Here is a 22,360-nt window from a genome sequence, read left to right on the forward strand (position 1 = left end):
CTTTTAGTATAATACCGCGCTTCGGCATCCTCACGACTCCACTTTGTTTGGCAGCCTTCCTTGCGACACGCGCAGCCGCCAACTCTACACGACACCAGCACTCTTATCCCAACACATAACTCATCATGTCTCACGAGGAAGATCTCATCGACTACTCCGACGAGGAGATCCAGACGACTGATGCGCCCGCCAACGGCAGCGCAGCTGCCAGCAAGGGCGGCCTCACCGCTGGTGACGCTGCAGGCGACAAGAAGGGCAGCTACGTCGGCATCCACTCAACCGGTTTCCGCGACTTCTTGCTCAAGGACGAGCTCGTACGAGCAATCACGGACTGTGGCTTCGAACATCCTTCCGAGGGTTAGTCTAATAATTCCCCTCAGCCTTATCCACCTACAAGCGTCTGTCCATCTACGAAACGAGCTCTGTCTACAATGCGCCCTGGTCTGTCTATATACGAGCGGAGTGGCGAGGGACCCAGTGCCTTCCGCTACCTACGAGCGTCGACGCGCACTGCATTATGGCGTGCGCAGCGGTATATGCATCAAGAAGCCTAGTGCTGCCCATTGGCTCACTTTCGTGGTCCCGAAGGACTGGTTTCCGAGGAGGAGTGCATGGTGCAGGTGTACAAGAGGAGGCACACCTTGAGCGTATGGGGAGGACAGACAGACTGGCACGCGCGCTAGATGGAATACCTCGGCTGCTCAAGATGGACGGACGCTTCGCTTCCCACGCTTCGTTTCGACCGCTTTAAAGACCTTTCTGACATAACGTGTGCCCTACAGTCCAGCAAGTTACCATTCCCCAGGCCATTCTAGGAAACGATGTCCTCTGCCAGGCCAAGTCCGGTCTCGGAAAGACTGCCGTCTTCGTTCTCGCAACTCTCCAGCAGATGGACGAGAAGCCTGAGCCTGGCGTTGCCACTATCCTGGTCATGTGCCACACTCGCGAGTTGGCCTACCAGATCCGCAACGAGTACAACCGTTTCGCCAAGTTCCTGCCAGACGTCAAGGTTGGTGTCTTCTACGGTGGAACTCCCGTCCAGAAGGACATCGAGCTCCTGAGCAACAAGGACACTCACCCCCACATCATTGTCGGTACCCCCGGTCGTATCAACGCCCTCGTACGCGACAGGCATCTTCGCCTTGCCAACCTGAAGCACTTCGTCCTCGACGAGTGCGACAAGATGTTGGACCAGCCCGGTCAGTGTACATTCTCTATTCCGGCTGATTCTTGCTAACACTTGACAGACATGCGCAATGATGTCCAGGCCATCTTCCGTGCCACTCCCCAGCACAAGCAGGTCATGATGTTCTCGGCCACCCTCAACAAGGACGTCCGCGTTGTCTGCAAGAAGTTCATGCAGAACCCGCTCGAGATCTACGTCGATGACGAGAAGAAGTTGACACTTCACGGTCTCCAGCAATACTACATGAAGCTTGACGAGAAGGAGAAGAACCGCAAGCTCAACGACCTTCTCGACAGCTTGGAGTTCAACCAGGTCATCATCTTCGTCCGTTCGACTCTTCGCTGCTCTGAGCTCGACAAGCTCCTTCGCGAGTGCAACTTCCCCAGCACTGCTGTCCACTCTGGAATTAGTCAAGAAGAGCGGTATGTACTCGACGGTTTTCGCTTGCTAGTTCAACACTAATTCGTATATAGTATCAAGCGCTACAAGGAGTTCAAGGAGTTCCAGACCCGTATCTGTGTCTCCACTGACATCTTCGGTCGTGGTATCGATGTCGAGCGTATCAACGTCGCCATCAACTACGACATGCCCGACAAGGCCGATGCCTACCTTCATCGTGTCGGTCGTGCCGGTCGTTTCGGAACCAAGGGTCTCTCCATCTCGTTCGTGAGCAGCCCCGATGACGAGGCTGTCCTCAAGTCGATCGAAGAGCGCTTCCAGGTCGAGCTCCCCGAGTTCCCGGAGAACGGTGTCGACTCCGGCACTTACATGGACAACTAGTGGTCACTAGGATCAAGTGACGGATGGGTGCGGGAACGGTTTTCTTTTGGACAGAAAGTCACCATTGAACTTCGATAGGTGTCGTTGATCGAAGTAGAACCGCTTTGCAACGATCATGAAAGCAACGGCGCAGGTGGTTCTTGGCTTCAAAGTCTGTTCTGTAATTTAGTTCTCAGAGGCAGCAGAGAAGCTATTGCCTCGCTGGGAGGAAACGAAGAAATTGATATATCATCTCCCGTCCATGATAAGCTCTGTTGTCCGAACATGACTAGTTATATGACCGTTGCTGCTACTTTTTGACAACGCCTGTATAGCTTGCTTACGTGTTCTTCTCAACGAGAAAAATCGACCTTGTGCACAGATGTTGATAACGTGATCTTCACTGGCAGACGTTCTAGCCTTTCCTCGTACGCGTCGGTGTATCTTGTTTTTCTTTGCTTCACACGCGGTGTTTCGGTTGGGCTCCATGGTCTTCGGCTCGGGCGATCGTAAAAGCAAGTGGTGCAGATCTCGTTTCAAGGGCTACTACGGGCGGGAGAAGTAAAGAGGAGAAGGCTAGATAAAATGGTTCATAGCTCTCGCCACCTAATTATAGCGGTATTGCGATTACTTTTGTTCAACAAGTTCACGTTCGAGGTGGAGCGACCGCACCTGCTGTGTTTTGTACTGAGACATTTCAGATGTTTGAGTTTAGAAAAAGTTCAGGTCAGAGAGGAGCTTTGCTTGTTGGGTCCCATCAGAGATAAAGAGTTGGTACGGGCAAAGGGTATGCGTTTTTGTTGAAAACTCGGACAGGCATGATCCCATAGACAGTGGACAACAATGTGTAGGGAGTAGACCCTTAATTTGTTTGTTCTACACATTTGCTACCAAGTCGCGTCTTGGATCATTGGCGAGCAAATGTACGAACTAACAGGATAAGGGTTCGAGTAGTGTTTCTGGGGAGCCACATGGCTTGGTGCCAAAGCGGTATCGACGTGAACCAGCGGTCTGATATCATCAGACTCTTTTTTGACGCAATATGTTATCCAAATGTCGTGATTTTGTCAAACTCAACAACGGTTCTTTACCACAAGAAAGTGTTTCTGAAACTTATGGAAGTAATGAACTTGCGCGCTCTGGCCAGGCTAGATCTTTGCAATTGTCTCTGGTGTACTCTGGTTAGGGCTTTCTAGTCCTATCAAGATTCTAGGGTCACGTTTGCACGAGACTGTAACGTGGCGAGGCAACCGTCTCCAGAGTCACTGGTCATGTCAAGATCTCAAGTCTCTTAATATCCAGCAGTATCAAGCTACGTACTTAATAAACATCAGCTCATGTTACAACCGTTTTGTCCGAAATGGCCAGACGAAAAGCCAGACTCGGAGCTTGTTCGCCATCTTGCCTAAAGGTCCATCCTCCACTTGTTGTATACTAGATAGATCTATATCACAGGCATTTTATAGCTTACCCACTGTGGATATAAGCACAGTAGTTTATCAAGAATTATGCGACGTTGGGTCAGCGATAGAAAGTTGGCAGGATGCCTGCTGGTCCTATATACTGGACCTTCTCACAAGCAAGGCTTGTTACAAAGGCTCATCTCGCTTCTGCATGTCGTGTGAGCATTGGCGGCGTCTCCGTACTTGCATGTAACCTGTCATTAAGATTAGATAGACGTTGGAATATGGTTGCGGAGCACGGCTGCGTAAAATTCCGAGCAAGCGATCAACGCCGCGGACCCCTTTTATACAAGGCGATTGGTGAGTTCGTCCTTTACAGAACATAGCCAGCATAAGGGGACTATTGGCATCCCTTTAGCCGATAACAAGAACTTAGCAAGGTTGGTGAGCGGTGTGCGCTGAGGACAAAGGTGAGAGATGCATGCTGCGTATCGCGACCACAATCCGCAAGGTCGGGCCCAACATTAGGCGAAGATCACCACGTTTCTATTTCGATATTTCTGTTAAGGAAATTCATGATGTGAAGATCGACGGCGGCGACCCAGTCCCTTGTTCGGCAGCCGCGCACATTACCGGCCCGCAGTGGCGCCACATGTCAGGAACAAGACCGAGGTGACTCGCTTGGCGGGGCGGCGTTCAGGAGCACGAGCAAAGGCGTCGGAAACGGTTAGTGATCTCAAAATGAGACATGGGTAGCGAAGTGTCGGAGGGCTGAAGCCGCGAAGATTTATGATTCGATAAGAGGTAACGGGATGCAGAGTCGTGTTTCAATAGATGCAGTGACGATCGTAAGACATGGAGTCAATTTGCGAGGACGTGGCAAGCTTTAGTCGCCTCTGTGCAGCAAGTGAGATTCCGAAGAGATAGCAACGACGCGCGATGAGTATGCGGTTCTATTTTGAGACTTGGGCGAACGTCCCTTCCGAAAGTGGTTTCCTCACCGGATATGATATGGTTTTGCGCTATAGGGCAGGGCTAGAAATCGCAATTCTCATTTCCCATACGCATGCCATCGCATTCAATCGCATTCACGTCGCGTCTCGAGTGTTGTGTTAGCGCGTACATGATTGCTGTGGGGGCGATTGAAACGCCAAACATCCCCGTACCCCGTGTATACGCCGCGTATTATCAGACGCAGCAGCCGTTGGACGAACGGCATGGATCTTAGTCCGACGCAGTTTGTTACGTCCGCGATGTTCTGTTGGCCATCCCAGGAAAACTTTCAACGGCGGGAGGATACGAATACGAGATCCCTTCTTCCAGGCGCCAGGGATGATGCACGAGGCGCGATTGCTTGACTAGGTTAAAACAATAAGCTTTTCAAGGAGATGTTACGGACGAAATGCAACAATTAACCCCCACCTGCTGGTTCCCGCTGTCAGAGTCAACGGTGCTGCATTGCAGCTTCTGTCGAATATCTGGTAGAGCGAGTATAGGAGCAGCCACGTAATTGCATAAAAAGGCTGGCTGTTGACATCTAGGGCGAGTGTGTGATAGCTCTAATGTCATTTGCAACGGAAGTAGCAGGAGTGACTAGGCGGTTGCAACTACAACTGAATGTCGTTAGGAAGTCGCGTGCGGTCATGTCAGAGGGCAGCGCTTCGAGGAAGGAGCGGTCGCGTCTGAAGCGAGATCTCGATCGCTGTGGATCGGGGGTCGACGGCGCAAGAGCGATGGTTTCGCTTGCAGATGAGCCCGCGCAGTGTGAATGTCTGAAGCATATGAATTGCAATTGTGTCGGTACAGATAGTAGCCGCTTCAAGCAGTGATCATTGACTGTGATTCCCGCATGTCTTGGCGAGATGTCCTATACAGGAGCAAGGCGCGGATCTGCTGCATGGTGCGATTTCACAGGTTGATGAGTGCGATTGACGCAGCTGGTGGCGTATTAGGATGTGGCGACAGCGAAAGCTAATGTTGTTTCGTGGATTGATAGGTTGCTCAACCTCAGACACGGCGACTGCTGTGTTGCTCATGTTGTGTTGGCACATGTACCCGACACCATGTCGGCCGCTCCAGCGATGGTCTGATTTTGTAAGCTCAAAGGCGGCTCGGGTGCGGGAAGCAAGTCGAGCCGTGCATTTCCAGTCGGTGGATTAGTCGCTGGTATTGTACAGTAGTGGCTCCGGGCGGAACTGCCGCTGGGTCGCGGTGAGGTCTCGTTGAAAAGACCGACTTCAAGCTACTGATCTGACCCACCGACTGGCTATTTCACTGCGCGAAGACTAGACTCGGAGCAGCAAGCAGCGGGCGTAATCAGGTTCCGAAAGGACCAAACGGCCAGGTGGAAATTAATACAAGGCTCTATCTGGCCGGGGCTGTATCTCGGACAGTGGCAGCCCCTTTTGGAGGATTTTCAGGCTGCCCGTTGAGAAATCAACCAAGGATGGAATTGACAGCGGTCGCACGGTCCCCAGTTCGACGGTGGAATAGGCGTTGGGACTGTCTGTCTTGGCCAGACGTAGCGAACGTCGACGTCAGACGCGCGTGGAGCTTCAGTGACGATTAGTTTGATTAGTGCTAGGACGGTTGGGGGTTGGCGCTGACGGTAGTGAGTTGTGTACCAGACGCGCAAACATGGTTGAGGCAGCGTGGCAGCGTCGTGTACAATGTCGAGGGCTACATAAAACTAGCCACGGCCGGCGCATTCTGGACGCAAGGCGCGAGGTGCAGCAGGTTTTGGTGATAGGCGAAGGCTTCAGATCGTCGAGTGCATGTGGGCGAAGCGGATCTCCATGGGCTGGCCGGGATGATGCCGCGCAAGCATCAATCTGCCAGGGCTGGCGATGTGGGTTTGTTTCTAGAGTTATTTCGCAACACGCGACGCTTGACAGTGTTTGCACTGCGACAAGAGACAATTAACAGCTGCCTCCCGCAGTGCACAACTTCTGCAACTAGGAGTTGGAGGGAGATCTGCCGTCGCAGCATCGCAGCATGGGCACGCCACACCGCGCATATGCCTTTTTATGAAGCAAAAAAACAATGACGACGGGCACGGCCCCGCCCATAATAAATCAGCGATGAATTTGGCGTCGACAGCGATAAGTGCAGGGCCTGTGCCCAAAGCATTCTAGTGGGCACCGGGCAGACAGGCAGGCAGTCAGCGGGATATCAAGCCAGTGCAGCTCTGGGTGGCAGCGCAGGCCAGCAACCTTGTCTACTACCCTCCAAGCCTCTACCCTCCCCCAAACATCTGCTCACTCTACTCTGCATTGCATCTTTGCTGCCTGCGTCCGCTCGCTTTGTCAGAGATTCTGCCGTGGAACCCGCGTCCAGCTGTGCGCTCCTTCTCACGCCGACCCGACTGCAGTAGTCGTGGTAGCTTCCCTCACCCTCCGCCGTCTGCGCCCGTCACGACCCAGTCCGTCTTGTCTTGTCCCGTCCTGCCTCTTACCCGCGCCTCTCACTTAATGTTCTGTTACGAGTCGCCCCAGTGATCCATCTCTCCAGGCCTCCGCACACTCGTTTCCCTTACTATCTTAATCGATAATTTCCTGCCGCTGTCTGTTGTTGCACGCCAATTGCGCTACATCGAAGCGCGCTCCGAACGCCAACTTTTTGGCTCTTCACCCTCACCTCAGCCGCTGCTGTTCTCACACACACCCTCTCCGAACACCCACCTAAGGCGACTTCGATATGGCTCCAGCAGTCCCCCGATTACGCATTCTGTCAGGTGCGTCATCTCCCAGCGGGCGTCGCACTGCAGCCGGGGGCTTCCACCGCCCTCGTCCTCGCACAGGCTCTGCTCGTCCTGTATACGCGGCCTACGCCCACATCTGCTTTTGCACCTTGGGCACTCGGCCGCGTCATCACCGCGACTGAATAATTGCTGACTCTCTGCAGTGGGCGGTAATGCTGTCTCGGCCTTCTTATCATGGCGACTGCAAGCAACAAATGCCTGCGACGTCACCCTCGTATGGAAGTCGGGATACGAGAGCGTTGCCCAGTACGGCATATCCTTCAAGTAGGCCATTCAACCAACCAACCTACTCCAAACCATCTCTGACAACCCATAGATCCCAACTCTACGGCAACGAGCGGTTCAAGCCCCATGCTGGTACGCTCGCCAGGCTACTCCCACCCCCAGATTACAGCTGACACCCCTCGCAGTCGTCCGCACTCCCGAAGATGCCGCGCATTCTTCCAAGCAGCCATTTGACTACGTCCTCCTTTGCGTAAAAGCCCTGCCCGATGTATACGATATTGCCAACATCATTGAGTCGGTCGTCTCTCCTCAGCATACGTGCATCCTTATGAACACTACACATAGCCTTGGCGTTGAATCATATCTCGAGCAGCGTTTCCCTACAAACGTAGTGCTTTCATTGGTATCCGGAGCAGAAATTTCGCAGCTTGGAGCTAGCGAATTTGAACACAAAGGCGCGACCGACATCTGGGTTGGTCCTGCTAACAAGAACGCCAACATCCCGCCGCAGATCCAGTCAGACATGGCTGAGGCTCTGGCCATGACGCTGAGCTCCGGACAAGTCGACTGCAAGGTCTCCTCCAACATACGACAGCAGCAATACGAGCGAATGATAGGGTATGTCATTTATTACATGGTCGCACATCATCAACTAACGTAATACAGTCCAATCGCTTTCCACCCTGCCAGTGTTGTGTTCGAAACACCCAACCACACTGAGTTGATGGAGAAGGTCGGCGTACGGGCCCTTGTCACTGGTGTGCTTGATGAGATGATTGCACTCGCCAAAGCCTCAGACTGCACATTTCCCGCCGACTTCCGGGAAACGACGCTTCAAGAGTTCACCCGCCCGCAAGAAAACAACAGCACTATGTGGATGGACTTCGAAGCAAAGCGGCCTATGGAAGTTGAGACTTACCTTGGATCTCCTTTGAAGCTCGCACAAGAAGCCGGTGTTGCTGTGCCTCGGATCGAGACTCTATACGCCACACTTCATCACCTCAACATCGTCAACCGAACACGCCCGGCTGCTCCAGTAGCTGCCACACAATCTCCTCAGAATGGCATGCAGCCACCTCCCAGACAATCCTCAGCACCAATGCCCCGTGGTCCCCCTGTCAAAGGCCCAATGATGAACGGCAACGGTCCCATGAACGGTGGCCCTCGCCCCGGAAGCCGTGCTCCTTCCATCAACGGAGGTCCTCCAATGATGCGTCGTGGCCCACCTCCAGGCCCCAACGGCTATCCCCCAAGGATGAACGGAGCCCCCAATGGCCAACGACGTCCCTCGTTCGAGGAGAACGGTAACTTGGAGGAGTTCTCGCATCTGATGCTCTATGATGATATGGTTCCTGATGGCGCTGTCAACGGAGGTCCTTACGAGAGCGCCGGAAGCTCTTCCAACAACCTGTCACTTCGCGAGCGAGAACTGATGCTGAGGCAGAGAGAACTGCAGATCAGAGAACAGGAGATGAATATGCGAGGCGGCCCGCCAATGGGTCGCGGTGGTCCTGGCCCAATGGGTCCTCCAATGGGACCCATGGGCCCTATGGGCCGTGGTCGAGGACGGCCTCCGCCACCCCAATCAATGGCCGGTTTCGACGACGATGATGACGACGGCGATGACTACTTTGATCCCATGGGCGGTCGAGGAGGTCCAATGATTGACCCCGACAACTTTGACATGATGAGCGTAACTTCGCGTCGCAACCGCTCAGCTCCTAGTGCTAAGCAGATTCGTAGCAACCCTGAAGGCGCAGGTTTTGGTCCTGGACCCAACAGAGGAGGACGCAATCCATTTGGGCGTCCAGGAATGAACAAGAATCGGAGTAGTGCTCGGTTGATGGCAGACGTTCCTGGTCTCCACGACTCGATCATGAATAACCCCCTTATGGGCTACTCGTCGGATCGCTACGGACACGTCGATCGCGGCGCTATGGGCGCTCAATCCAGAACCAACTCACTGACATCAGCTCGTCTAGATGAGCTCTCAGGTGGCGGAGGCTACGGTGCTTACCCGACGCCGAACAGCCGCCGTATGAGCCAGTCACCTGGCAACCCTCTCAGCCCGGGCCCGCGACCTATGGGCCGACCATCACCGCCAAACGGCTTCAATGGCATGCCTCCTAATGGAATGCCTCCCAACGGGCGGCGGCCATCGCCCCCTGGCATGGGGCAGCCAGTACCAAGACACCCTGGCCAAGGAAACGCGGTGGCGCCACAACAGGTTGAACAACATGCTGGGGTGAGCAATCTATACCCGCCTAAGTCACGTCCCCAAGTTCGCAGTCTGACTGGAAGCGCTTCAAATAGTTCCGCTAGCGCAAAAGCTGAAGATTCGACGGAAAACTCAGCGCACAGCAGCCAAAGCAGCCTCGGACCCCGTCCTCCGGTCGCGGTCCAGCAACAAGAATAATGTTCGACTCAGATTTGGCGGCCATTGGTTTTGAATGTTGATATTTTGCATTGACACTGGTTCAACTTGGGCGACATTGGCGAAATCATCTACTGGTTCTCGATCGACACATCCTTTTTCTTTCAATGACGGTCAGCAGAGCGGGCTGGACGTCTCTTTCATCACCTACTTCCACAAACACGTATACGCACCGAACCATCACCATCGGACGGACCACAATCCCAAGGAAGTCTGGGAGGCTTCATGGACAGCCAGCGGCCCGCTCAGATGGTGGATGTCTAATGACGAATAGAATTGGGCCGGGAAGGGACACATTTTGACGTACACAATCCGGCCTCACACGACTGGAGCCGTTGCTTTCGGGTTTTCTCTTTTGTCTATATCGTACATACTTGTAGAACGCTCTTACGGCGGCGGCGACAGCAGCAGCCTCTCCTTTTCTCCTTCACACACATACAGACTGTGGCAGCCCGCTAATCATGTTTTTCTTGACTGCATGGGTTTTCTGCTCAGTGGAGGTTGGGTTATCTTCCCTTACCACTTGCTTGCTATACTACGGAGTTTTCGATACATGCATATGGATTTTATTTGCTCGTTCTTTGTAACCATTCATTTCTTTTGTTTGCCCGAGGGGCGCAACCTATTCCCCAGTGCTGTGTATAACTACTATAGCTACACGAGCAGTAGCAAGTATCATGTTGGTGGCTGGATGGAGAAGCATTTCGTAGTTGAGCATATGTAGGCCGACGAGCAAAAAAGCAAGCAAGACGTTCCTTTGTTGGGAAACCGCAGCATGACATTGTGAAGAGAGATGCAAAAAACAAAAGCGGTTGAATCTACGAAGCTAGAATTGTGCCGCTGTCCCGAGTCAGCCGCCTACGTAAATCACGGTCAAGTACGTTGGCACGTGCTCAAACTCCTCACTTCACGATGCCGACGGCTAGACGACTGCTCGTTACAATCGCTAGCGCAACCAGCCGTGTGAACGCCTTCCTCAAAGAATGGCAATGTTCTCGTTCCGCCTTTAAACCAATTGCGCCCCCCTAACGTGATCTTGCCTCGTATCCCAACGCGTTGGCATGCAAGTGATGGTGTTCGTGCATGGTAATTGCATGCCCAAGCTTGCCTACCCCTCGTTCTCCGTCATAGCTGGACAACGCGGGGCAGTATGAGCATCAGCTCGCTGTCACGCTCCAATAAAGCCACGCGCCCACTTCAGAGCGCGACACAGAGCGCGTGTCCTGATCGACCAGGACCTACAAGAAGTCTTTTCGCGACCCACACGGTAGCCACCGTTCTCGTCCTGCTACTAGCGCTGGGTACCGGTTTCTTCGCACCCCACCTCCCACACGCCATCTTACGCACTGTTACCAACAAACAGGCTCCTTCCTTCACTCTCCGCAATCCGATCGTCCTACAGGAACCTGCTATCTGCCCGAAGCCCGAACCTCAGGTCGAATTCGTCGGTACTTTCAACACCCAACATAAGCGCAGCATGACACTCGCAGAGCAGGCGAAGCGCGTCGCCGCCGAGTTCGACTTCGACGACAATGCCGTCAACAAGGCCGTCAAGGAGTTTATTCGGGAGATGGGTATGCACGAAGACACAAGTTGGGCAATTGGCTGCTGACGACGCGCAGACGAGGGCCTGGAGAAGACAGGCACCGAAATGAGCCAGATCCCGACATACGTCACTGCTGTTCCCGATGGCACGGAGAAGGTACGGCCTCGATATGCGCGAGTGTTTGCTCCCTTCTGATACTGCACAGGGTCTCTACATGGCCGTCGATCTGGGTGGCACCAACTTCCGCGTGTGCTCCATCGAGCTTCACGGTAACACCACCTTCTCACTCACCCAGAGCAAAGTAGCCATTCCGCGCGAGCTCATGGTCGCAAAGACATCCAAAGAGCTCTTCTCCTTCCTTGCGAAACAGATCGAGGCCTTCCTGAAACTGCATCACGAAGAACACTACGCCGGCACGCTCAGGCGCAGAGAAGGAAAAGAAGGCGAACCACAAGATGAGGAGATCTTCAACCTGGGTTTTACCTTTTCGTTCCCGGTTCACCAGATAGGAATTAACAAGGGTATGCTGATGCGCTGGACAAAAGGTTTTGACATCCAGGATGCGGTCGGCAAGGACGTGTGCGCTCTGCTTCAACAGGAAATTGACGAGCTCCATCTCCCCGTCAAGGTGGCTGCTTTGGTGAACGACACTGTCGGAACTCTCATGGCACGCTCGTACACATCGCCCGGCAAGACCGGTACATTACTCGGTGCAATTTTCGGAACCGGTACTAACGGAGCCTACGTCGAGAAGCTGGACAAAGTCACCAAGCTCACCAAGGACAAGAACGGTGGTGTATACGACAAGTCGACTGGAGAGATGATTGTCAACACTGAGTGGGGCAGCTTCGACAACTCTCTCCGCACTCTGCCCAACAGCCCTTACGATGTTCAGCTTGACAAAGACTCCGTTAACCCCGGAATCCAAATGTTCGAGAAGCGTGTATCAGGCATGTTCCTGGGAGAACTTCTACGTCTTGCTCTGCTTAAACTGATCAAGGACCCTGCTGTTCCTCTTTTCACTGATGACAACTCGTCCTCGAACGATGTTCACAGCACCACACAAATCCACGACAGCAGCCCAATATGGAAGCAGTGGGGTCTTGACACGAGCTTCCTAAGCGTGTGCGCCGGCGACAACAGCCCTGGCTTCCGCATGCTGCGACAGACGCTCGACAAGGACTATGACATCTCCGCTGTCAGCGCTGAGGACGCAGAGGCAGTCCGCTTAATTGCTGGAGCGATCGGTCGCCGTGCTGCCCGTCTTGCTGCTGTTGCCATTGCCGGTACCATCATCAACACTGGTCGTCTGAACAAGTCTTCAGGCTCCGCTACCACGGAGCAGAAATCAGGCATCGAGCCCCCACGTGGAGACGTTGATGCCAGTGCAGGAGATGAGATTGACATTGGTGTCGATGGCTCGCTGGTAGAGTTCTACCCCAACTTTGAGGAGTACATTCGTGAAGCACTACGTGCGATACCCGAGATTGGTGCAAAGGGCGAGAAGAGAGTCAGAATCGGTATTGCGAAGGACGGATCTGGTGTTGGTGCCGCGCTTATCGCTCTTGTCGCTGGAAAGGTTGGTGCGCCGCAGTAGGTAAGGTGGCTTGAATGTTGGACGTATAGTACATGAGTGCTCTTTTTGTGTAAATGAATCTCGGAAATGAAACGACGCAATTTTGACAGCAAACAAGATTCTCTTCTGCCTAGTGCATTGCTACTTGTTATAGCATTCCAGTGCGACGCTTCCATTGTCTTTAGCTAATTATTTTGAAGGCATCCCTTGCCAAAAAAAGTCAATGACGCATGATGTTACATGTGGGCCCATCTAGAAGCGTGACTCCACCTGCCCCACCATCATCCTTTGTGTTGAGCTTCACCTAGTGACTGATTCACCACGCATAGCGGGTCTGTAAGATAAACAAACGACGATATATTTGATATTTGTTTTTAACTGCTCATCAATCAGATCACAGCCCGGCTGGCACAATTGGTTAGCGCGTGAGACTTTTAATCTCAAGGCTCAGGGTTCGGTACGATTATCCAACTATCTCTCTTCGAAACGCGCCACTAACAATAACTAGAGTCCCTGGTCGGGCGAGATATCTTTTTTGTCCACCTACGAACACTACGTCTCTACTCCTCTGCACTCCAATGTAGCCAGATAGAGAATCTTAATCCTTTTTTGCTACAGGAGTTTGGAAGCTTGATCATGTGGCGGCGCGGCAGTTACCTCTACACGCAGTTGTGTTTTGTCTGCACGTTTGATCAATGCCGTTGATTCCAATTACTGTAACGAATAAACAGATTGGTGTCTGTCTTGATGGTCTAGAAAACATGTTTTTGCCTACTATACTACGATTCAACAGTCTAAATAGCTGTCCTATTTTTCATGGTCAAGCATACGATGCTTGATCACCTCTTTCAGCTGATTCGCAGTCTTCTTACCCTGAACTGATAAATTGTCGCAACCTGAGTTGAATTTCTTCATACTTTCGAACGCAACAGCAGACAGGGATCGTGCACGTTGACGCTGCCGTTCCTCATTATCGTCTTGCTGCCAGGTTCGCAGCTGGTGGTATGGCAAAAAGTCCTCAAAGGCGGCATTCAAGCGAGGAGGACATGGGCTATTGTCAGACTCTGAAATTGGTGGTTCGTCATGTTGAATGATGGTTTCGGCTCTTATCTTCTGAAGTATCTCTCGCGCGGATTCTGGAAGTGGCTTGCGAGGGATAAAGAATGCTTTTCCACATGGTGATGATTGAAAACGGATCTCTCTTTCCACGGGAGTAGCCAGCTTAGCAGTTATGCAATTGTGACTAGCCTCTAACGCATGAAGGTTTGCCTTGGTCAGCTTGAGGCTGCCAAACTGTTCGACGAATCGACTTTTCCTCGATATCTTCCTAGGTACTTTCTTAGCTGTAGGAGATATAGTGGCATAGGCAGTACAAAAAGACTGCTCTGTGCCAGAAGACTCAACCTCTGAGTAACCAGACTCGTTTGATATTTCTTCCATCGGCCGATGTGTTCCCAAAGAGCTGGACGAGTGATCACCCCAATGTTCGTATGGTTCTGCCATAACATCCTGAAACATGAGTTTCGACATGGGTATAGCGCTTGTTGTCGTTGCTGCGGAAATTTCTTTCAGTCTCAGTTGAGTCCTCGCAGCCGAGTGTGAAGTTGCTCTCGAGTGACCGAAACATGTTGCAGATTTGTTCCGGACGATGGAGGCTATCATAATATATATTGAACTTCACGAGCTAGGTGATTTCACTGCGAGACAATATGCGATAGCAGCACATAGTCCCCTAGCGTCTGAAGTGACACACATTCTGCATTATCTAGAGTGAAGGCTACTTGTAACATAGCTCCCGGCTGCAAGGCCAGCCAGAATCGTAATATGTGAAGCTTTTTGTTTTAGTGTTCGTACCGAACCCTGAGCCTTGAGATTAAAAGTCTCACGCGCTAACTAAATGTGCTATTCAGACTGTGATTTAATTAGTTTATGTTTAAATGTAAGTGCCTGATTTCTTAAGCTCTTGCCGCCTCGTAAATGTCAACTTAAGCAAGAACCTGCTGTCAGTGTGACATTTCATCTCGCATAGAGTAGAAACTTCTGGAGTCTACAGTGTGTTATTTTCGGACCCAAATGTGCTTACTATCATGTGTAGCTAACCAAAGGTCCCAGAGGGAAGAGAGTGTCAAACGATTATCGTTCTTACTATAACTTCCTCCATTAGGGCAGATTTCGTATATCGACCATCATACCTAGACAGTCGTCTGTTCATCCGGTCGTGAAAGCTAGCGCATACTCGTTGCGCCAGGATGAAAGTATGCGTCGATGATCATAAGCTTGAATCATCCCCAACGTATCCCATACCCTTCCGCCACCAGCCCCAAACACCCATCTTTTGCATGCTAGCCCCGAAATCTTTTACGCTCTCTACTTCTTCCAGTTTTCCATACGTGACACCATCTTTTACTTCTTTTCCTTCAACTTCTTTGCCCGCAGGCTTCTTGACTAGCTGGAAGTCTTTGTAACGTAGCCTCTGTACGTTTGATACCCATTCTCTTACACCGGTCTCAGAACCTTGGCAGTACATGATGCCCGGACAGCCGCCATAACGTAGCAGAGCGTAGATATGACAATTCGATGCCGCAGCTTTGAGCTTGGCAACCTTTTTGCGGGAAGTGATGTGATGGGTTCGGATTAGAGCGTTGTAGATCGGTTGAGACATGCCATCTGTGTAGAGTCATCAAACTCAGAGAGTAGGCTGTATATTTAGACTGGTGTGTTTGACGCATGTTTAGAAGGCGTTCCACTGGTGGACGCGGTTGCACGTGACGTCACTAGCGCTAAACGATTTTCCAAGATCGCGGAATGCTAATGACGTGCAGGCGAGGCCTGAAGGATATTTCGAACGACTTCGACAACGACCGTATGGATTGCTGCCGTATACGGAACCCTGCGTATGGAAAGTTATGAAGCCTATTTTGCTTCATAGAGTCGCCGCCCCATCAACGTCCGTTCTGAGCTTCCTACGAGCTCAAGTCACCAATGCGTTCGAGCGGCCGTTGGCGCAATGCGCCCAGGTAGCCCCGCAACGACGCAGATACGGCACGAAGATCAGGTCACAAACACTGTTGGGAGATGCAGCACGCGGGGCGAACACGCAAGGTTGGAAGAGAGGAGTAGGCGCTGGAAGTAGGACATTCGCAACTTCGCAATGTCTCTCGGGCACGAAGATCTCGCAACCAGTCTTCGAGAATTCACTCGTCGCCCCACAGACCACTGCTCTCCCCGTACGAGATGTTGATTCTCAGGGCCATCGGAGGTTCTCTACAACTTCCACGAACAAAGCGTGGAACATCTTCCGCTCAGCAAAGATGCGAAGATTGGCCCAACTGCAAGCACCGCAACCGCCACCGGATGAATCATCTTCAGGTGCAACGGGGTTTGGAAGTAGCCTGGGACGTATAATGCGACCTACCAACGAACTCAAAATGCGTTGTACGGAACTTGACGAACACGGCAATGTAACGCTCGTTAGTGGAGAGTTCAAGAAGAGCGAACTTATCGCCAAGGTGCGCACGGCATTGGGTCTATCCAGACTATGTAGCTGATCATTGAATATAGTACGGTCTACTTCCTCGTGATCTTCGCAAGATCGATTCCTCGCTCCTCCCGCATATTCTCGTTCGACCTTCGGCGATCCTGATAAACCTCCTGAACCTTCGTGTCCTCCTGAAGCACAACCGCGTCCTTGTATTTGATGCATACGGTACCACCGATTCGAAGTCACAGTCCGTGTTCATGTACGATCTCGATCTCAAACTGCGCCAGAAAGAATCCACAATCAATGGTACCCTCGCCTACGAATTCCGAGCCCTAGAAGCTGTTCTTATAAGCGTAACACTGAGCTTGGAGAAGGAATTCGAAGGCGTCAGTGAACCAGTGGTTCGAGTTCTGCGAGAGCTCGAAGAAGACATCGACAGGGACAAGCTGCGGTACCTGCTCATCTACAGTAAGAAGCTGGGTAGTTTCGAACAAAAGGCAAGATTGGTCAGAAACGCACTGGAGGAATTGCTGGAGGCCGACGACGATCTTAGCGCCATGTATTTGACAGAGAAGGCAGAAGGCAAGACACGGGAAGAAGACGATCATACCGAAGTCGAAATGCTCCTTGAATCCTACCACAAGGTCGCCGACGAAATCGTACAAGCTGCCGAGAACTTGGTATCTAGCATCAGGAACACTGAGGAGATGTACGTTTTTCTACGCCCCTCTCTACCATTCTCCAACCAAACTAATTCTTGTATAGAGTCAAAGCTATTTTGGACGCCAACCGCAATTCCCTTATGCTTCTCGACCTCAAGTTCTCCATTCTTACCCTTGCAATCACTGCCGGAACCTTTGTTGCGGCTCTATACGGCATGAACCTGAAGAACTTTATCGAAGAATCCGATCTTGGTTTCTTCGGCATAAGCGCTTGGTGTACCGTGTTTGGTTTTATCGTCGCTGTATACGGACTTTCAAGGCTTCGTAAGGTGCAACGGGTCAGCATGTATGGTCATGGACCTGGTGCGCTTGTTAGCAGGGAGCCAACTAGACCAACAGTAGCTCCAGGCAATACATGGGGCCTTGGTGCATGGGGTGGCGGTAGTAGGAACGGAGTTAGTCGAGGGGATATGGGTAGTACGATGCCGTCTGGTGCACCAGATCTGGGCGGTATAACGAAGAGGGGTGACACGCTGGCAAGTGTCGTGGAAAGAGAAAGGGCGTTGGCAAGGAAGTTGGCCAAGATGGAACAGAGGGCTGATGACGCTACGAGACGGTAACGTGGGCTCATCTGCTCGTGTGGAAGGCATTTGTGTTTCTCTGATCTGTTTTTGATCTCTGCTCAGATATCCCTCCTCATTTCTTTACGCTTTTTGTGCGAATAACGTATAAGTCTGGCTGCATAGCGATGGCGTTTGGGACGCATGACAAGATGGGCATTCTTAGACTGGATACTCAAGTTGTATCATCATTGTATAGTAGTATGTATGCCCAACCTTGTTTAGGCTACCCTATCAATCAAGCAATTAGCGTGGCTTGTATTCATTTCTCGTGTCTCTTGATTTAGTAACGCGTAGTTTTCAGCTACTATGCGCCAATGTTTCGATCCATATCTTTGTTTCCACCGTATCCCTGTTCTCTCCTCTGCTTGGCCGCATTCTCATCGTCTTCGTTCAACGCTTCTGTACCACCGAATCCACCTGCTTATTGTTAGCTTGCCGTCCAAAAGTCATGGTGATCTGTTATTGGCATACTTTCAGTGTTCGCCTCACCCGTCGAACTTGTTGTCTTGCCGCCTGCCCCACCTTCTTGGATACTTTGTCCGTACCGGATCTTATCTGCCGGTGTGATGCCTTGAGTGTTGGGCGCGCCGGGGTCGGAGGTCTTCTTGTGCATTGAGGTGCCTTCTGAGGGGTCTGCAGGAACAGATGATTAGCAATTGCACAATAGAGGTGGATAAGAGGGGCAAACGCCATACCACCTAATTGACCAGCTTGCTTGGCATGAGGTTCAATGAAGGTGTGCACATCTTCGTATTGGTTTTGGTTCTCGCCGCCGGGCGCAGTGTCCATAAGCTTGTCTGACATATTTGCGAGTATGGTGAATCAACTGGTTTTGTGTGTATGAGAAGGTTGGTATATGACAAGGTACGAGATTGTTTGAATTGGGTGAGATTGTAGTGGAACTGAAGCTCAGAAACTCGAGGTATGGGAAAGCTCCATGCTATGACGTAACCACCAAACGCCGAACGCGAGACGCGCTCTGTAGCGCCAGAACACCCTGGTGACGACACATCAACTACGTTTACCCTGCAATCGAACCAAACATGCGAATTTGCGTTTATGCCGAATCGAAGTCGATACCCATGGCGTAGCTGCGTCAATTGTAAGCTTCAACCCAACTTTATCAAAGTGCAGCACATACCTCTCATACAACCTCATGTACTTTGCGACAAAAGCCTCTAGATGGAAGATCTGCTTGGCGCCCATCTTACACCTATGCTCATAGAATGCTGCCCACTTGATAACCTCAGGCTTTAGTGCGTCCTCGGTCAAGGGTATTAATTTCCAGGTAAGCGTTTTTATGATGGTTGTAGAGTCGATGCAATGCGATAGCAGGTCGTAAAGGGAGGCGCGGACTTGTAGAAGGCGTTGCGGAGATCGCTCCTCGACAATTTGGCGGGCGATTTGCTGGATGAGTGCTTCCCAGTCAGGTGGAGGAATATGTGTTTGGTCGGTGATTTTCTCGCTGGTGCTATGTTAGTATTTATGAGGCTTTTATGGGTCTGAAACATACTTCTGAGCGTGTACTGCTTCGAACATTAAAAGCGCCTTCCTCAAGTTACGTCCACTGTCCTTCGCTATCCTCTGATTCAGACTCTCCACATCTTTCCATCCCTCCTTCTTGCCCACTTTGCTCAGAACATCGCAGATTTCAGTCTCCGTCGGCGCCGCAACTCTCACAAGAAGCGTTCTACTCCTGATGGGTGCGATGATGTTGCTCGTAGAGTTTGCTAGTAGAATCAACCGCAGGTTGGGACTGTACTTCTCCATGGTCCGTCTGAGTGCTGCTTGCGCATCTCTTGTCAAGTGATCTGCCTCGTTGATCACAACCACCTTGAAACGCTGCTTCGCGCTCAAGTCGACCTGTTGTGTTTGCGCCACTTCCTTCAAAAGGTCTTGTACAACTACTCTGTCATAGTTTCCAACATCTGATGGTGTGATTTCGAGGTGGTATACAGACGCGACAATGTTGAACTCGAGCTTGCGGTTTGTGGTGGTTTGGAAAACGCGTGCATCGATCTTAATCTTCTCGACACCGGGTCCATAGAGCTCTTTGAGCGTTGCTACGATGCGTGTCTTCTTGCCTGCGCCAGAAGGACCGTATACGAGGAGATGTGGAAAGTCGCCGCTTTGTGCCTATATAATGTTGCGTTAGTCGCGTTTCGCCTACTGGACCATTTCGATGGTGTCCTTACGAGGGCTCGTAGACGATCTGAAAGCTCGGGGTGATAGCTGAGTGCTTCAAGATTGCGCGGCCGGTGTTTGTCTACTAGTAGCGCCATTGTTTGATTCTGTTGTGGGCGTGTCTGCGAAGTTGCCAAAATTGGTGGAGCGTGAAAGCCAGACGCGTCCCAACAACGCGTAAAGTGGTGGGCTAGCTTGGCAGTCCACACGTCAACGCCTGACCGCGCTCTACACCACCATTCACATACAAGATTTCTTTAACTCCTGAACAAGATGACATTATCTGCTCAAGCAGCTTTCCGAATGCGATATCCATGAACTGGACTGTCCTGTGAGCCAACATGCTGCAATGCCGCCATCGAATATGGCCAAGTGAAGTACGATTCCAAACCCCAGGTGAAGGCGAGCAAACGGACTATCTACAAGGTTCCTAGCGCCAATCAAACGCTGCTCTTTCTCGTGTCGGCACTTACCTGCGGTCAAGCGCGGCACGTCCTGAGACTTCTTTTCTCTTAAACATACAGACCGAGTCGCGCAATCCTGCGCGTAGATACTTAGGTATATATGGTCTTGCTCGTACTGCAACATAACCAGAACGAACAAGAGGACACTCACGTGCTGACAGAGTACCGTATTGGCCGATTCGCGCCTCGGTCACGCAAGTGAGGCGTTTCGTAGCCCCCACTGTCTAAAACACGGCTCTGTAACGCCCGCTGGTGAATTAGGCGACGATCAAGTTACTGACAAGGGCTCGAGCATAAGCTCCAGCATACGCAGCCAAAAGTATACCCAGTCTACTCGGGTAAGACAGGCTTGTATATGGGCATGTTTGGCCAAGAGCTGACCAATATTGTTACAGGAAACCTGAATCTAGGCCTGAATCGTCCAACCAAATGTCTTCAGTCGCGAAGAAAGACTCAGGACAGACGATCGACATGAATATCAACCGTAAACCCGGCTTCCGTCGCATCGAGTACCCCATTCCACCCAGTTCGGACGAAGAAGAACAAGAGGCAACGTCGACTGAGCTGAAGGAAGGAACCGACGCCTATGCAGACACACTTGTGTTACTCCAACGACTCCAGCACTCAGAGCATCGCATGGCTGAGCTCATGGCTTCGATGACCCAATTCATAAATGGCCAACGCGATTTCTACATATTAACCCTAGGAGTTATTGAGAACAACGTCAAAGACATCGAGGGGAAGACTGGGAAAGATCAAACCATCAAAGCCGACTTGAGCAGGTACATCGGTCGATTGATGAGAAGGACAGAGGGATATTCAAGAGAGATGGCAATAAAGGTTTTGCAGTTGAGTGACGCTCTCGGTCCATCAGCTTGTGACGTGGACGCTACACTCGAACGAAACAGTCGAGAGTCGTATGACTGGTGCAAGACAAAAACACTTGGAGAAGACTTCCCAAAAGACAGTCCAGTCATACCTCAAGCAATCGTCATACCAAACGCCAAAGGAGCCAGCTATGGGGTGAGTGATGTCTTCAAGAAAACGCAGGGATATCGGGACTTGGTCAACCAGGAAGACTCCGACGGCGGTTCAGATTCCGTTAGCGACAAGCTTAGCAGCAACATGGGTAGCTCTCCTACAAGCTCGGACGATGAAGCATCTTCGACCAAGTCAACGTCGGTTTCGATGAAGTTGAGGAAGCGGAAACCTTACCGGATCTCTGGTCTGAGTTCAACTATGCAGCCACCCGCACGTCCTGGCAAGAGGCAGAAACGTTCGGCCAACCACAAGATCAACGAAGAAGGAACAAATTCGGATTCCACTCAGTCAGACGATCAACGCGTGGTGCCGCCCAAACGAGCCCGCAAACCATATGCAAGGTAGAGTAAAGGCGGTCTGGCCAGCTTTCCCGACGGGTGCCACTCATTTGTCGGCGGTTGCCATTGCTCATTTGCTCAGCTTGATATATCAAAGAAGGCTCCATAAGGGCAAGACTACGGTATCAACTGGGATCAGATGTCGCAAAGCGAAGGCCATTCGATACTGATGTCACGATTGCCATATTTTGCTGCTGGACTGGTCAAGCCCGAGATGTACTTAGCTAAATGCTTCAGTCTGCAGTCAATTAGGCAAATGGATAAGCTCTATACCATGCTGGTGACAAGCTCGGCTTCTAGTCGTTGTTTCGCGTACGAGCTAAGGATTATAGGAAACCACACCTTATGCCTATTATTGTCACCACTACGCCAAAGAGAGGAACTAAATATCTCATTTGAGCTGAGTACTCTTTCCTACTACAACAAAGCGTATTAGAGCTATGTAGACATCTATAAAGAATCTAGAAGCCTACATTACTATTAATCTCTATAATCTCTCTTGCTAGAAGCTAATGTAAGCTGCAAAGTAGAGCTTGTTATCTCTACCTATTCGATTTTTCTCTTGTATAGGGTGTCACTATAATCATGCGAATTAATCGGAAGCACATCATGAGGGTTGTGATATCAATGTAATGAGAAGATCAATGGCTATGCTACGCTAATGCGCTATCAACTACA

General features: G+C 51.3%; 8 protein-coding genes across 8 annotated transcripts; 5 read left to right on the forward strand and 3 right to left on the reverse strand.

The window, feature by feature from the left end:
* Positions 1-125: 125 nt before the first annotated feature.
* GT037_005639 (atp-dependent rna helicase sub2) lies at positions 126-1,966 on the forward strand (the record flags this gene model as incomplete). The annotated part of the gene is made up of 4 exons (XM_038930686.1): positions 126-357; positions 783-1,199; positions 1,248-1,608; positions 1,660-1,966. The coding sequence occupies 4 exons, from the start codon at positions 126-128 to the stop codon at positions 1,964-1,966; spliced, it is 1,317 nt and encodes a 438-aa protein (XP_038786375.1).
* Positions 1,967-7,044: 5,078 nt separating this feature from the next.
* Positions 7,045-9,749, forward strand: GT037_005640 (meiotically up-regulated 72 protein; the record flags this gene model as incomplete). The annotated part of the gene is made up of 5 exons (XM_038930687.1): positions 7,045-7,081; positions 7,252-7,372; positions 7,425-7,465; positions 7,519-7,951; positions 8,000-9,749. 5 exons carry the CDS (start codon positions 7,045-7,047, stop codon positions 9,747-9,749), a joined length of 2,382 nt encoding a protein of 793 aa, XP_038786376.1.
* A 1,168-nt stretch (positions 9,750-10,917) lies between these two features.
* On the forward strand, positions 10,918-12,910 carry GT037_005641 (glucokinase glk1; the record flags this gene model as incomplete). The annotated part of the gene is made up of 3 exons (XM_038930688.1): positions 10,918-11,341; positions 11,390-11,469; positions 11,519-12,910. The coding sequence occupies 3 exons, from the start codon at positions 10,918-10,920 to the stop codon at positions 12,908-12,910; spliced, it is 1,896 nt and encodes a 631-aa protein (XP_038786377.1).
* Positions 12,911-13,696: 786 nt separating this feature from the next.
* GT037_005642 (uncharacterized protein) lies at positions 13,697-14,419 on the reverse strand (the record flags this gene model as incomplete). The annotated part of the gene is made up of 1 exon (XM_038930689.1): positions 13,697-14,419. The coding sequence occupies one exon, from the start codon at positions 14,417-14,419 to the stop codon at positions 13,697-13,699; it is 723 nt and encodes a 240-aa protein (XP_038786378.1).
* Positions 14,420-15,158: 739 nt separating this feature from the next.
* GT037_005643 (uncharacterized protein) lies at positions 15,159-15,551 on the reverse strand (the record flags this gene model as incomplete). The annotated part of the gene is made up of 1 exon (XM_038930690.1): positions 15,159-15,551. The coding sequence occupies one exon, from the start codon at positions 15,549-15,551 to the stop codon at positions 15,159-15,161; it is 393 nt and encodes a 130-aa protein (XP_038786379.1).
* A 136-nt stretch (positions 15,552-15,687) lies between these two features.
* On the forward strand, positions 15,688-17,652 carry GT037_005644 (inner membrane magnesium transporter mitochondrial precursor; the record flags this gene model as incomplete). The annotated part of the gene is made up of 3 exons (XM_038930691.1): positions 15,688-16,398; positions 16,451-17,079; positions 17,136-17,652. Coding segments are annotated over 3 exons (1,857 nt in total), but the record flags the coding sequence as incomplete, so codon positions are not given.
* Positions 17,653-17,959: 307 nt separating this feature from the next.
* GT037_005645 (replication factor c subunit 5) lies at positions 17,960-19,937 on the reverse strand (the record flags this gene model as incomplete). Its single annotated transcript, XM_038930692.1, has 6 exons — positions 17,960-18,072; positions 18,127-18,288; positions 18,351-18,452; positions 18,681-19,120; positions 19,169-19,791; positions 19,851-19,937. The coding sequence occupies 6 exons, from the start codon at positions 19,935-19,937 to the stop codon at positions 17,960-17,962; spliced, it is 1,527 nt and encodes a 508-aa protein (XP_038786381.1).
* Positions 19,938-20,774: 837 nt separating this feature from the next.
* Positions 20,775-21,689, forward strand: GT037_005646 (uncharacterized protein; the record flags this gene model as incomplete). The annotated part of the gene is made up of 1 exon (XM_038930693.1): positions 20,775-21,689. One exon carries the CDS (start codon positions 20,775-20,777, stop codon positions 21,687-21,689), a length of 915 nt encoding a protein of 304 aa, XP_038786382.1.
* Between the last annotated feature and the right edge of the window lie 671 nt (positions 21,690-22,360).

Source organism: Alternaria burnsii, assembly GCF_013036055.1.
Source record: "Alternaria burnsii strain CBS107.38 chromosome Unknown 732, whole genome shotgun sequence".
Classification (NCBI taxonomy): Eukaryota; Fungi; Ascomycota; class Dothideomycetes; order Pleosporales; family Pleosporaceae; genus Alternaria; species Alternaria burnsii.